General features: G+C 37.9%; 3 protein-coding genes and 1 long non-coding RNA gene across 12 annotated transcripts in view; 2 read left to right on the forward strand and 2 right to left on the reverse strand.

The window, feature by feature from the left end:
* Positions 1 to 11,202, reverse strand: LOC137234210 (uncharacterized). The gene is made up of 4 exons (XR_010947729.1): positions 10,763 to 11,202; positions 7,108 to 7,312; positions 6,815 to 7,035; positions 1 to 1,904 (listed from the first exon to the last, which is right to left on the reverse strand). It is a non-coding gene; the product is annotated as an uncharacterized lncRNA (long non-coding RNA).
* The window catches only part of bt (projectin protein bent), a 3,328,983-nt gene that overhangs the window by 66,930 nt on the left and 3,245,910 nt on the right, over positions 1 to 16,143 (forward strand). The window lies entirely within an intron of this gene.
* Positions 5,111 to 16,143, forward strand: part of LOC137234209 (pharyngeal muscle protein 2-like) — a 27,806-nt gene continuing 16,773 nt past the window's right edge. The window contains exon 1 of the mRNA XM_067757822.1: positions 5,111 to 5,506. The gene's annotated coding sequence lies outside the window, so the exon portion shown is untranslated. The remainder of the gene's footprint in view (positions 5,507 to 16,143) is intronic.
* On the reverse strand, positions 8,852 to 10,543 carry LOC137234486 (uncharacterized). The gene is made up of 2 exons (XM_067757992.1): positions 10,523 to 10,543; positions 8,852 to 9,827 (listed from the first exon to the last, which is right to left on the reverse strand). The coding sequence occupies exons 1-2, from the start codon at positions 10,541 to 10,543 to the stop codon at positions 9,309 to 9,311; spliced, it is 540 nt and encodes a 179-aa protein (XP_067614093.1). The 3' UTR covers positions 8,852 to 9,308.

Raw genomic sequence — 16,143 nt, forward strand, 5'->3', positions numbered from 1 at the left:
CATGTTTAAAATGGTTTTTACAGTTAAAATCATGTGCTATTATACTAGTAATTTTTACATATGTGCATTTTTATATTTATAACCATATAAATACATTAACGTCTATTCATAGTCGTGCCCTTTCCGAAACCTTGTTTTGAAGTTCTTATTTTTCCTGCGCTGGTAGTGTTGCTCATCAGTTTGCACAGTCATATTAGTTTGGTAGGTATAGTAAGATCAGACGTAGCGAAATTAGGAAGCATGTCAGGAGTATCATCAGAATCCAAAGAAGCATGGTGATTCATTTCGTCACCTCCGTTTTCTTCCATATCCGGTTTCATTCCATACTAGTCATTATAAATAGCTTGTAGATGCCACATACCCTCAAGATCTTTCCGTTCAAATCTTGTGATGTACAATGAGCAAACTTTTCATAAACATGTACACGTAAACTTGTATTTGTTCTAAATTGTTCACCACATTCTAAACATAGAAAAGATGTTCTTTCATCCACTGATTTCTCATGTTCCTGTATTAAGTCCTTGCGTAAATACCAGTGGGATTACAATATGGACAAACAGTTAATTCTAAACTTTTCGTTGTTACATCAATTGTTTCACCGTGTTGTACACTTAAATGAAAATTCATACTTGAATGTATTTTCGTCTTCCGATCGCATAATTTACATTTTAAATAATGACTTTTGGGCATATGAGAAATCTCGTGGTCCAATAATTTGTTGACGCTTACTGTAGCTGCTTGAATATCACAAAATTTACATTTTGCACCACGTTCGTTATATTTAAATTGTAAATGTTCTGGTTTCTCTACACGAGCATAAAGTTTAGATATTTTTTCCAACAATGTGCTGAATTTAATTGAAATACATACATTGGGCATTGTCTCATGATAAATTTTCCATAAATATACTGAGCCTCTTTATGTAGGCTCTTTTCTTAACATCTAATTCTGGTCGTACCGGATATGACAGTTTTGCTTCAGGTTATAATCCACACTCATACTATTTTCAGATTCTGTTTCATAATTTTCATCACTTTCAACATTGGACTTTGCATCAACATCATTATAATCATCGTCATTTTTTGATAACTCTATTTTAAGCTTCATATTTATCAAATGTTCATCTTCCTTAGTATTAGAATTAGAAACATCGTCATCTTCGGTTAAGTTTTTATCAAGTTTAGCTTTTTCCTAGGTTTAAATTCTTCACTATCCGTACTAGAATTAATACCATCAACATTTTTCGTAGTCTGTTTGAGTTTTTAAATTTGCCAATGGTATTAGAATCAGAATGGCCTTGGCCATCTTCACCGTGTTGCAAAGTAGGCGACATATGTTGGTGTTGATGGATGCGCATATTGCGGATATGTTGGTGGTTCACTAGTCATTAATTGTTTAGAAGTTTCAACTTGTTGCGATTGTTGTTTTTGTTGCTGGCTGCTGATGTGGTGTTAACGTTTGTTGTTTATTCGGGGGCTTGCACATATTGTTGGTGTTGTTATGGTGCTGGAAAACCTTCCGATATTGAAAGTCCTTGATTAGTGTAATCCCCACGTAGTGAACTACTCCTGTGACCGCGTCCGCGGTAACTATTACATCTGAAGGCGCTTAAGTTACAGGCATAGCTGACATCGCTTATATAACAGGTTGACTCCAAAGTAAAAACCAAAACAAAATATTAGAATCTGTGTTTATGAATAACATATTTAAAATAAGCTCTTACAAAAACGTGATCGGCGGCTACATCCCCGTGAAAGTAGTGTGGTGTTCCTCCTTGTACAAACGTAGGTACTGGATGTGCTCAACCGTGCAGTTTTCTTCTAATTTGAGCAAATGTATGTTCTTACAGCCACAGCTGGAATATTTGGGATATTTCTATCCGCATATCGTCAAAATCAAATTACCTAGAATGAAAAAGAAAATCATATCAGTAAGAATAGCTTAAAAGTTTTTAATATAAGCCGAAAAGTGTTCCATAAATAGGGCTCCACAATTAGCTCTTTTCTGAGAGGCCAAAGGCACAAGAGAAATTTCAGATAACTAGAATCAGGACCTGGTAAAGTAACTTCAAATGAACCTCCACCATGCCTATGCATCTTCCGTTGGCAGGGGTACCCAAAGATACTTTGCTGTTGCATTAATAGAGAACATAAAATTATAACAAGGGACAATTGATTGATGTTACGAAATAAATTAGACGTGCTACAATAACAAATAAATACAGATGACTGTTTAATCTATTATGCGAAGTTCTTGAATGGATGTTCAAATTGAAAAGGGCAAATTAATGCTAAAATTCCTTTCCCCGACTAACCCGGGAACAAATTGATACGACTACGCCTATCCTTCTTTAGCAGCAGTGCCGTGCACCAGTTCTGTTTTGGACAGGAAAATAAACGTTTGGTTGTCTCCAAGTTGATCATATGATACAGAACATACTCGTTTGCTACATCTAATTTTCCCCTGAAAGGTGCATTTGTTGCACCCTGCTGTCTGGCCGCTCACCCAACAACACCAGGCACGAAGGAACTTGTCTTTTTTTATTGGACGTTGTGGTAGCGCACTACCCTCAAGTGGTCCAATGAAACCAGGCTAATCCTGTTCATGGGTCCGCACCCCGTGGGACCGCCGTTAGGCATAACGTCAGGGGGGGAAATGCGATTTATTCGCCACTACATCGCATGCGCATTTCTCTGCGCTCCCTTTCGGCATGAATCAATTTCGTCATTACTATAGAGGCCATCTGGCTCACAGCAATACAACAATCTATTTGTCCGCAAATTCGTGGAACTAAATTCCTAATGGAAGGTTCCTCTCCAAAAACTCTGTTTACAGACAGTCTTTCGCCGTGAAAACGAGGGCAGTGAAACATTACATGTTCTGCGCTTTCCAATTCGGATGGACAGAAAGGATGATCCTCTACCCCACGCTTATGTAGATATTCCTTGAAGCCACCGTGCCCGCTCAATATCTGTGTGATATGGTAATTTAGGTTGCCGTGCTTTCGCTCGTACCATTCCGCTATATTCCGGACTAGCATGAAGGTCCAGCGCTCTTTTCTCGAATCTTCCCACCGTTCGTGCCACCTAACTATTGTTCGTGACCTTGCGCTTTTCTTAGCATCTTCAGATGGTCGGCTCCTATTGTTAGGACCAACTCATCCACAGTCCGCTTTGAGCTCATCAGAACCAGTTCTGTTCTATTGCTAGCCATTTCCAGCCCCGTGTTCGTCAACCATTCCTTTATTCTTCCCACGGCGTCATTACATAATGCTTGGAGCAGATCAAGTTTCTTGGCCACTGCTACTACGACAATATCATCTGCATAGCCGACAATTTCCGTGCCTCCGGGAAGGTCGATTTGTAGCACCCCGTCATACATCGCATTCCAAATAGTTGGACCTAGAACAGATCCCTGAGGGACACCGCCCGTGGTGTTGTGCTTTCTTAGTCCCTCATCTGTATCAAAAGGGAGTACTTTGTCGCTTAGATAGCTACAAATTATTCGGAGCAGGGGGTCAATTCCGTAACTGTGAAAAACTGAAAAATGTACACTCATTTGCATACACAATTTAAACTTTAAATTTTCATGCGATTCTGTAAATTATTGTGTACATTGTTTTGCTGAATGAGCGCTGAATGTAAAAGCCTTATGTCAGTGAGAAAATATTCATCAAACGCTATGAAAACAAAAAAGTCATTCTGCAACAGTGCGTATGAGTTTTGAATGTCAGAATAGTGTACATTGGCTGCCAAGAAAACTCACGAAGTTTTTATCAGTGAGTTTTTTTTTCACAGTTTTGCTTTACAGAATCAGAATTTCAAAGTTTACACAATTTCTTGTGTACAGTTTTAAACTCACAGTTAGCGAATAGGGCCCCAGGTACGGAACTTGTCTTGGGACGCCCAAAGTGCACTCACGCTTCTCATGGCTCCAGCGGGTTAGCGGCTTCCTAGAACTTAAGCCACTTGCTGCTTCTAGATCTGACAGCTGTCAGCTGGAGTTTTAGCATGGCAAGCGCAGGGCACGAGCACAGAACGTAATCGATCGTTTCCTCCTCCGACCCGCACTTCCTACATCTGCTATTACTGACCAAGCCTAATTTAAAGGCATGTGACGCCAGAAGGCAGTGTGGTGTTCCACCTTGTATAAACGTTGGTACTGTATGTGCTCAACAGTGCAAATTGACATTAGCAGTAAAATTATTTACATAAACATAGCTTGGTATTTGTGCAGGCCTCAATATAGCATACATTGGTCCAGTTCGGTGTGCACCAGCCACTGGTACAAACACTTTTGAATGCATAGCTTTCATATAGGACGGATGTCCAGCAGTGCTCCGGTTGTGCCAATATGTAATGGGCTGCTCCGTCTCTTGGTACGGTTGTATAGGTATAGGCGGGTGCAATGTATTACTAGTCTGCTCAAGATCGTATGGTACATAGATGGCCCGAAGACGCCAGAGGGGATTGGAGCCAGAGTTTTCGGGCCCAGAGCCAAATTATCAGTACCTCTAAAGCACATCCGAGCATTTTCCAAGCGGAAGTATTTGCCATAAGTTAGTGCGCTAAGCTGAACCTTCAGCGCTGATACCCCAATGAAACAATTGCCATACTCAGTCAGATAGTCAGTCCCCACAAAAGGCATTTGCGGCGTTAGAAATAAAGTCAGCACTGGTCCTTAAGTGCGTAGAAAAGCTGAATCAATTAGGAGCACACAACGTAGTACTGTTGCCCTGGGTCCTAGGCCACAGGGGAGTAGAGGGTAATGAGCAGGCGAACTCAGTGCTTAATTTGTTGCGTCTCTCCCACAAATTGTCAACCTCCCAGCAGATCCTTGCAGCGGGCATGCGCCATACTCTCCTCTTACGGGAAGGTATCGACCCCAAGCCGGGTATTTCTCCTGGCCCCGGTACTGAGAAACGGGTTTGCTGCGTTTGCCGGAAAAGAATCTTTTTAGGACTGTCATATGTATAAGGACCTGAAATATTTCAATGAACTTCCTAATCACATAAAAAGTAGTAATAACTTCAATACTTTTAAAAAAAGTTTATTGGAGCATTGTAAAACCCTTCCAATAACATAAAGTTTTTTTTTCTTTTATTTTTTTACATGATATACCGATACTGGAGCGCGAAAAGGGAATGGTAATATTGGAAGCAGCAAAATACAATGCATCCGGCCCTATGGAAAAGAAAATCGGTCGCCACCTGTAACTCCAAACAGTTCCAAAATCTAATTTCGCTGGAATTCGGTATTTTCAGCCGGTATTTACTGTTGCTGATCGGAATCACTCGCATTACATTATGAGGAAATACGGCACCTGAGAACACAGCCGTATGAAGCTAAAAAACACAAGCATGTCTTTAGTGAACTCCACAACCAGGCGTCGGACCTCTATGCCGGTGATTCCTGTACTCAAAGAACAAAACTAGCAGAGGAGGAACGCACTCTCCCTAGGGAAACGCGAGTAGTCACTCTCAACTTCGATCTGGATACCGTAACAGGTTAAACTCTTACCTATCCAGAATCAACCCCGACATACAAAACATTGTCCTGCTTGTAATGTGTCCCCACATGACACCAACCATCTCTGTAACTGTATTGTGGAACAAACGCCTCTAACACTCCTTTCATTATGGTCCACCGCTGGTGAAAAAGAAAGTTTCTTTAGACTCCCGTTAGAGGACATTGATGACAATTTGTGATCGGTCGCACTTATTGGATGGGGCGAAGCACTGCTACAACAACAACAGCAGGCGGACAACACGGAAAGAGAGGCAGCAACTGCATGACCCATCGATCCCGAGCCGTTCCTGCCAGTTGGCCCACCGGGGCATTTATTAACAGAAGGGAGGGAAAAGAGAGAACACTGGCGCAATATGCCAGGCCTGAGTCAATCTAAATTACTGTTAGGGGGTTACAGCACAACTCGATATAGGGCATTAATAGGCCTCTCAAAAAGATAACCTAAGAACCCTAACGGCTATTCTTACAAGACACTGTAGACTGAACAGTCACATGCAAAAGCTGGGTATAATATCGAACAACACATACCGATTTTGTGATGGATCAGCAGACGGTGGACCATATCCTTCTAGATTGCGGCGCAATTTCAAGACGTAGGGCTAAGTTTATGGGCTCACCATGGCCAGAGCATTCCCACATTTAATCCCTCAAGCCAAGAACACTGCTGGGGTTCATCAAGGAAGTCGGCTAGGATGAGGTGCTGTGAAGGGGATGTGCAAGTCACTGTGCAATCCTCAATAAATTATCTATCTATCTACGTTCCGGTAACAAGCACCATTGTGGTACTAGCCCCACCATCTCGGGAACTATTGATATGACTACATTAAACCTTCTAGAGATTGAATATTAATAATGACCGCAATGCGAAAGTCTGCTAAAATGTACCATTCTCCATGGAATGCTCGATATATAACTTTCCACGTTTTGAAACAGTTATGAAAAGAGCAAAATTTACTAAAATTTTAACTGGCTGTAGGTAGTAAGGTGTTGATGTCCTCTCTTAACGCAATGTAATTACAACTGCGGTGCAGGGAAAATGACAAAAATCTTGCAAATCTACTGATAATAATTAATGAATTCCTCCCCTTCTATGCAATTCTATGCATACATACATATGTATTTTTCTCTCCAAACGCTAATTAAAAAAATTAATTGGTTTTCACATGAACTTCGAACTCTGTCGTATTTGCATTCTTCAGTTGATTATCAACAAAAGCATGACAAATTATCACTAAAAAATGCATACATGTTGCTTATATATTTAATATGGTAGCCAATTTACTTACCCTTTCTGGTGCGATGATTCCTGGACAATCGGGCCTGACTAGACGCGATTTTTTTGCCTTAAGAGAGCAAGCTTATCGCGAACCATATCATGTTATGGCACACCTTTGGTGATGCTAAAAATCAAAGACATTTCTGCTTCTAGGATAGCAGCAGCAGCTCCCGGTGGCGCCACATAAATAACAGTTGCATGCCGATCAGTTGCCTTTTTTGCTCCGGCTACCTATTCAATTTTAATTCACATTACCTTATCTACTATTGCAATTTTTAATCAATACAAATCAATATAAATTACCGAAGCAAATACTGGCAAACCAAGATGCGTAGTTCCACCTCTTTTTAGGGAAATACATCCAACCAGTTTGGTACCGTATTCCAAAGCATGTTGCTCGTAAAGTACCTTGTAACCTTGGCAAATGACACGTGAATCTGCATTTAATTGTAGATTTCCTCTGATTTGGCATATTCTGAGCTGAATCGCAACCCGGCGGAGATGCTATCTATTAGAATAATATAACATTTTTTTTTATTATTTCAAAATGCACATACGTATGAATGAAAATCAGAAAGTAAATTATGTTGTTTTTGTTGTAGCGATAAGGAGACTCCCCGTTATCGACTTTGTTGGTCCTTTGCCGGATGCAGATCGGGTACGTTCCGGGAACCATTAAGGTACTAGCCCGACCATATCGGGAGCGATTAAGTATGACATGAAACCTTGTAGGCCATCCCGTCGATTCTATACAACTTAATATGGTAACGATTTAAAAGACGGTGCACCACCTAATTTTTATCAAAAATTATCAAACGTGGAATCAAAAGACGCGCCTCGAGCTCCGTTTTTATTATTATTTGATATTTTTAAATTAGGTGGTGCACCGTCTTGTAAAAAATAATTACCCTTAATATTATTTTGGGCGAAGGCCGCCAACGCAAAAAGGTGTTCTCTTCAACAAAATTTTTAATTTCCGTCACATGTCACAACTAAAAGCACAAGATATTTTTCGTTGTAAACAAAGATATTTTTTCTGCGTTTCAATGTTTTCCGGAGTAATTTATGAACTGTCATTTCGATGACAGCATGAAGCGTCGATGTGTTAGTGGAAAGCGAAAAAAGCTTTGAATGTGTTGGTGAACTGGTTACCTCCGTCTTGTAGGGTAGTTGTGCTTTATAGCGGAGACATGAACGCTACGGCATGTTTTATTTTATTTTTTTAAACTATATTTATGTTATTGCCTTATGGTTTCTTTCGAAGCTGTTAATAGACAAATTGTTTATAACGCTAAAGAGTTTAAGATCGTTTTCATTGCATCCAAGAGAGCAGGGATGCACCTTAACGTTAAGCTAATCGTTTATCAAAAAATTTCCACCGTTTCCGTTGAAACACTTCGAAATATTATCGATAAAGAAATTATGAAGATAAATTGTATATCGTTTTTAACCGAAACGAAAAGCTTTCGTTAACGTTAAAAACGTTAACAAAAACGTGATAATTTATGTTTGAATTGTGCTGGCAATGCTACAGCCATGGTGAAGCCGTAAGGTGGTAACAGCGAGCGGACATACACACACAAACTCCATGTAATTTGTTTGTGTAATTCGTTGATGGTAATGTCAAAAATACTCTGAGAAATGTTCGTACTGTCAAAATTCATGAGAAAAGTTGCAATCAGCTTGGCTTGCCACCATCAATAAGCTTTGCCAGCATAGTTTGAAATTAATAGTCAACATAAACGATTTGATTTCGTTTTGATATGGCAGAAAACGAAACAAAATCATTTCATTATTTTGACGTTCTTAACGTTAATAAACGAAACGAAATGACTTTGTTTCGTTTAAGCGCCAAATACACGACACGAACATTTCCGCGAACATTCCGCAATCTTGTTCGCAGCTTTGGCCATACACCATACGAACTTTTGGCCGAACATTAGTTCTCTTTCAGACAGCGATGAATACGGACAACAATTGTGCTGCAGCAATATTGCTCGCTGTGGCAATTAAGCGTAAAAAAAGAGAGAAGATCGCAAAAAAAAAATTTGGTACAAAGAATGGTTTAAAAAACGAGCAGTTCTTGGACAAAGTGAGCTTATTAAAGAACTGGAATTCACGTCACAAAATGATTTTAAAAATTACGCTCGTATGAGCAAGGCAACATTTGACCAACTTTTACAAAAAATTTTGCCACTCATAACGAAACGGGATACAATAATGAGAGAAGCGATTCCCCCTCATCACCGCCTTGCTTTAACTTTGCGCTTTCTGGCTAGTGGCAATAGCTTTGAAGACTTAAAATTTTTGACAGCAATTGCGCCCCAAACGATTGGGAAAATAGTTACAGAGACTTGTGATGCCATAATAAGTCAATTGAAAGATTTTATTAAGGGAATTATTTATTGATTAAATTATTTGTTTTCGACTAAACAAGAAAAGTTTCATGTGTACATATGTGTGTCTGAAAATTATTGGTTTTTTGAAGTAAAAATAAAAATAAATTATTTGTCCGTTTCAAACGATGCAAAGAAATTTTGTAAGTTTTCTACCGAGCTCGAATTAATGGATGATGTATCTTCAACGATTCGTACGTTTTGTGTGACTTGAGGTGACATTCTACTACTGTTTATGGACGAGCTGCTACTTAAAGGAGTCGGAACTCTTATTGTATAATTCTGCATGTGTTGGGGCACCGCGTAGTTGAGTTGCGTAGACGTGCGCATTGGGTATTGCGGAATGACATTTGGTGTTAATATTTGACTTGGGTTAAAAGCATTTTGGATTTGAACCGCGTGTCTAAATTCCAATGCTCCCAAGCAACCTTGAAATAAAACATCTGATATGATTTTTCGCGCAATCGTTTTCTGGGAGGCCTCCATTTCACTATATTGTGAAGCCCACGATTGAGCCAAGGAGTCACCTTCTGTGGGTTCGCGGCTGTTGGCAAGTCTCTCGCATGCAATTTTAATAAGTGTATCTTCTTCAGAAACTTTTCTTTTGCTTGGTCGAACAGTGAATTCCTAAAAAGAAAGATTTATAAGTTTTTCATTACTTTTCAGCTTCCACAAACAGAAAAAGATTGGAAGGTAGAAGCGAAAAGTTTTGATGCACGCTGGAACTTCCCAAATTGTATAGGCGCAATTGATGGAAAACACGTCAATATACAAAGCCACCTGGATCTGGATCTTTTTATTATAATTATAAAAAAAATGTTTCCATCATTTTAATGGCAGTGGTTAATGCTAATTACGAATTTTTGATGGTAGATGTTGGCACAAATGAAAGAGCGTTTGATGCCGGTCTTTTTAGCGAAACAAAATTTTTTTCATCTCTAAAAAATAAAACATTGAAAATTCCTGACCATCAGCCGCTTCCAAACTGCGAAGAAAAACTACCATTTATATTCGTAGCTGACGATGCTTTTCCCCTGTTAGAAAATATCATGAAGCCATTTAGCCACAACACACTCAAGGAAGAAGAAATAATTTTTAACTACAGGCTTTCTCGGGCGAGAAGAATTGTTGAACACTGTTTTGGAATTTTAGCATCAAGATTTAGAATTCGCCTACAAACTATTAATTTATCACCAGAAAAAGTCACGAAAATTGTGTTAACCTGTTGCTACTTGCATAACTTTTTACGGAGGCAAAATGAGGAGACGTATTTTGAAGGTGGATTCGATGTTGAAGAAACAGATCCCGGAGCGATAGAATACGCCGATTGGCATAATGGCCATTGACTTACAGCTCTTCAAGCTTCAAGTGCAAAGAATACATCCAATTTAGCAAAAACTACTCGAGAAAAATATTGTAATTATTTTAATACAGTGGGGGCAGTTCCGTGGCAGAACAATATATTAAATATAAGAAAGTGAATCATTTACGGAATAAAAACAAAATGAATGTTTGTGTTCACAAAAAAAAAGAAACAATAAAATTTTGACTTTTTTTCTTACCTCAAATGTGTTTGTATTTTCATCCAGCATTGTGGTAACGCATGCCAAAGGTTCTTCTTGATCTTTCAAAAAGCATAGCAAATTATAGCACCAAAGAGTAGGAACATATTCATCCTCAGCACCAGCACCAGACTTCAAACTATCTCTCTTTTCTTTGATTCACGCCGGTATTGCGCCCGCAAACTACTTATTTTTTTTATAACTGTATCCTGTATTTTGATTTTTGGCGAACATTTGCGCGAACTGACAAACACCACCATACACGACAGAAAAGGTCGCAGAAACATGACATAACGGGAATGTTCGCGGAAATGTTCGTGTCATGTATTTGGCGCTTTAATAACGTTGATTATCGTAACGATATGATATCGGTTCGTTGGTTAAGCATGGCTGCAAGAGAGGGCAGTAAATTATTACATTCTTAGCACCAAATATACACAAAAGATGTACATATGTATCTCTTTTTTATATTATTTATTTATAAGCTTTTATTTAGTTTCACTTTAGTTGTATGTAATGGAATCTTGCAAGTTAAATTTGATACACTTCCCGTTGTCCGATTGAGCTGAAATTTTGCACACATGTATAACTCCGACGACAATGTAATATTACTTTGCGAGAATTCGATGAATTAATCGATAACCCAGTTATCGGTAAAGATTTGTGTTTACTTTGGCATAACAGCCTAAGTCCCATACAAACCCGCTGGTACCTAACCGTGGATTTTGAGACTTAGACGTGGTGAATCTCACGCTTGCGAAAAGCGGAGACACAACCCTCTGTTGTATTTCTGTGTATAACCACCATAGTTGATTTTTTTAGGCTGTTTAACTCTGTAATCTTTTCTGTAATTTATTTTGCTTTTGGAAAAATTACCTATTTGAAAAAAGCAGGCTGAAAAATATTAACATAACAGCTTAAGTTAAATCAAGAATGGAAAATCTTGGAAAATTTGATAAGATGTGGCAATTTCGCGCGTCCGTTGAACGAAATATTGACAATCTATTGATCATCGCTAGGAAATTGGCGACATTCCATCAACTTAGCAGCACTTTAGCAATACTACTGTTATTATTTGGCCACTCAAACACACCCATATTAATTGTGCATTAAATCTAAAATATACAACTAAAAAATGGCTCCGGTTGTTATGTCCGCAGCATTTATTTGGTGCAAATAAACCATAATAATTTACACGGACAAAGCAATACAACGAACGCTAACGTGGTTAGGCTATTATCGGTAAGTGTTGCATACTTTTCTGCGCACTTGATTTTGTGTTACAAATTTTTGGCGATGGAATTTTAGCTAAGCGAAAGTTGGAATATTAGCCGTTTTTTTATACACGCGTATACGTTTACGTTTGCGCGTGAAAAAAACGCCTATCCTCGCTTAGATAATGCTTAGGAGACCCATCTAGCGGCAGTGGTTAAACAACTAGCTACAGCTACAGGGTGTACCGAAAAGCGGAGACACGACCCTCTGTTGTACGCCTGTGTATAACATATAGTTAAATCAGTTGCGATGAATTCTGGACACACATCGAATAAGTGTAGAGGGTGAAACAAAAACACATATTTCAGTTACTTATTCACAGTCAGCATGACTCTGAATTGTTGCAATTAGATTTGGATAATTTAAGTACATGGTGTAATAGCAATCGGTTAACTCTTAACTTAAAAAAATGTTTTCATATAACTTTTTCAAAACGCGTTAATGTCATTGATACCTCATACCATTTATCTAACTCGCCCCTTATAAGGGTTAGTGAAATAAAAGATCTGGGAGTAACTTTTGACTCCAAATTTACTTTCGCAAACCATATTAACCGTTGCATCTCGAAATCGTATGCCATGCTTGCATTTCTTAGGCGTCATAGCTCGGAAATCACTGACCCTTACACGCTAAAGCTTTTGTATACAGCGTTTGTGCGCTCTAAACTTGAGTATGCCTTTTTCATTTGGTCGCCGTATTATCAGTGCCACATTGCAAGAATTGAGCGGATCCAGAAAGTATTCTTATATTTTGCTTTGCGCAGCTTACGCTTCTCTGAACCCATTCCGACTTATGAAGCTAGATGCGTATTGATTAATTTAAAGTCACTGCAGAACAGGAGACTAATTTTGTTGCTGTCGTTTATTTTTGACGTTTTTCGCGGTGCGACTGACTGCCCAATGCTCCTTGAGAGGATTTTCATAAACATTCCTGGCAGAGCGCTTAGGAACTCTGAATTCTTCAATGTTCATCTTTTCAAAGCTCTCTATGCAATCAATGCTCCAATTACTAGAACCTTGATTGAGTTTAATAGAATTTTAAATTATTTGGAAATAGATTTTTCTTGCTCAAAAGAGCGCTTTTTAAGTACAATAAACCCTTTTTATAAGTAAGCCATTTATTTACACTAGTAACTTGCTTACAGTTACCACATATTTCTACTTAGCCTGTAAGATTTTGTATTTTAATTGGCTTAATAAATAAATACTAAATACATCTGAGTATAATGCGTATTGAAATTTAGTAGTACACATTTTATGCGCAGCAACTTCAGAGGTGTATTTAAAGTTTGACGCTTAGTAAAGTATAAGCATATAGACGTTTACGTGTAAAAAAAAAACACGGCTATTATTTTAAAAGAGATTTAACCCACAGAGCAGAGATCTGCAATGAGTAGTTGTAAACTGAATGCGACATAGGCAAAGTCACAATAAAATATGATTTTAAGTTAGTTAACATTGTTTGACACAATTTTATATGTGCTCTCTGTCAAAAATGCTTCAACTAACTTAGTCACATTTTATTTCGATTATGAATATGCCCCAATATATTCGGATCATGACATAAAAAATCGTGTACTCATACTCAGTCAGGGTTATTCAAACGTAGCGATTCGTATCAGTAATTTGGTTGAGAGTCTTTTTTCATCCTGACATCACGTTAGCGTTGAACGCGAAAGATCTGACAACCGAAGATGCTGATATCCGAAGTGAAGCTACTTTTGACAAACACATACGATATGTTTTCTCGAAAATCTGTATATTCATATGTATGTATGTATTTAACGTTTTGTTGTTGCAAGAACACGTGAACATGTGTATGCACATACATACAAATTCATTTGAATGAGTTTAACAAAGCATAGGGCGCATTCCAAAAGCAACACTGCTGGCGAAGTTGATTAGTGATAACTTCTTGGAACGCAGAGTTGCAAATTTACAGCAAATTACTGAGCATACAAATTTTCCGCTCCATTTACTCAACGTTTTTATCGATGGGTTGTTGACAGTTGGCTCAACGTATCGTTTCAAAAGCACAATTTCTTTCACTCAGCTGATAACTGATTAGCTGAGCTAGCAGTTGCGCTTTGAAATTCACCCTTCTCAGCAAACTTTTGATTCGTATTTCAATTAAAATTTCATACGAAAACAAACCAAACACGAGAATAGTTCGTGAGAGACCGTTGTAGCTTGTATTCATATGCATCATAGCTTATACTTACGTACTCATACTCAAATTGCTGCGAATATATTAGAGTATCAAAAAAGTTACCTGATGCCTATCTCTGCCACAGAGAAAATTTGTTGGTTATGAATGTGGATTTTTTCTGATTTATTATTAGTATTTATGACCCAATGCCAAGGTGTGCGCTTGCCGAGGGCTGAATGATATGAGGGTGTATAAAAATTTCATATCGCTAACGTTGCGCCTCAGGGTACCAGGGCGAACCTTGTTGTACTGAACCCCTTATCCCTTTACAATGGACCTTTGGGGGGATGGACCGTTTTTGGCCTATACTCGTGGGAAAAAAATGAACAATAAAATAAAGAAAAAAAAACTTTTTTAAAATAAGGCTTTTATTATTTGTTAATAAAATTAACTAAAAAGTAAAAAATAAAAAATAATAATAATAATTTTTTTAAAAATAAGCTTTTATTATTGGTTAATAAAATTAACTAAAAAGTAAACAATAAATTGTTTTTAAAGAAATATAACACTTTATAAGTTCATTGTAACCTTTAACGAAAATTAAGCTTTTTCGTCTGCGCCAAAAAATTTCTAAATTGTACATAATTATATATTTTAACATTAAAACTTTACACCTAAATTATTAAATCTTACAGTTTATATCACAGTCCTAATTGTTCAGCTTTTGGCTGAAAGACTATGAAGAGAACTCGCTACAGTTTTTTGAGGATGTCCCATCGTTGTGGAGTGCTGCTTAAAATAGTAAAACATTTTTGTACAACTCTTGAAGAAAGCAACTGCAGCCGTACAAAATTCTGCACCATCAACACCACATAAATTGAGATTGTGTGTTGCACAAGGCGAGTAATCAGCATTCGAGTTTTTGCCGAGAATGTGACGCAATGCTCCGTTGTAAGCGCCGTTATCGTACCCTTGTGCACGACAATCTTTTAATGGGGTTTCATGTTTACCTAGAGTATGTCAAATTAGATCAGCGATTTTCTGACCAGTTTTTTTGTTACAATTTACGAAATCCAAAAACCGTTCTTGAATTGTAAAATTTGTTGCTTTCGAATTGAAATGGAGGTAGCGCAAAATGAACGTTGTCTGTTCAACGTGACTAGAATCAGGCGTAGTATCAACGATAATAGCAAAATACTTGGCTTTCTTGCCTTGATCTAATATAGTTTCCCTCACGTGCTTTGCACATATTTCTATAAACCCGTTCTGAATGTCTGGGGAAAGATAGTGAACTTGTAAACGTTTGTGCTGCTGTTGTGAAATCCTAACTTTCTCCAAATGATCTCTAAGTATCGGATCATAATGACTTATGAGATTTTAGATGCCCACAAAATGTCCATTGTTTCGTTCACCAATATAGATATACTTTCGCCTTTGAAAGCTAGGCCTCTTTCACCCAAAAATAAAATAGTGTCCAAAATTCTATATAAAATTTCTTTCCACTTTTGAGTTTCAGTGATTAGCTGTTCATTGATAAGTGTATCAACTGTAGCCTTCTCTTGAATTAGATTTTGTAAATATTATAACATTTAATGAGATCTTGAGAAATATCGTGTGATGGCAGTTTATCGTATAGCTTCTTCCATACCTGGAATTTCGTATATCCGCCAGGACAACAAATTTTAGGTCGATTTAAGGTATTGGTGCTTCACAGACGACATGGTAGGCAATAAAAAGCTTTGATGCTGGCACTCCACACTAACCAGTTATGCTCCACTTTCACTCCATTTGGCAAGATTCTGTTTAACTACGAGGTAGGAAATGCCTTGTCATGACAATTCCAAGGAAAAATAACAGGACACTTTTGATGACCTCGACGAATTATTTCGTTGACTTCTTCAGATCGAAAAAACTCATTATTCACGGTATCAATATTTAAGTCGTTTAAATAATCTGGA

This window comes from Eurosta solidaginis, chromosome X, assembly GCF_040869045.1.
Source record: "Eurosta solidaginis isolate ZX-2024a chromosome X, ASM4086904v1, whole genome shotgun sequence".
In the NCBI taxonomy this organism is placed as follows: Eukaryota; Metazoa; Arthropoda; class Insecta; order Diptera; family Tephritidae; genus Eurosta; species Eurosta solidaginis.

Excerpts from the sequence above, each read along its gene's own strand:
- LOC137234486 (XM_067757992.1), bottom strand. The coding sequence starts at position 10,543 with ATGGCCATTATGCCAATCGGC. Across the intron at positions 9,828-10,522 it reads TGGCCATTATGCCAATCGGC|GAATTCACTGTTCGACCAAG; the intron begins GTATTCTATCGC and ends CTTTCTTTTTAG.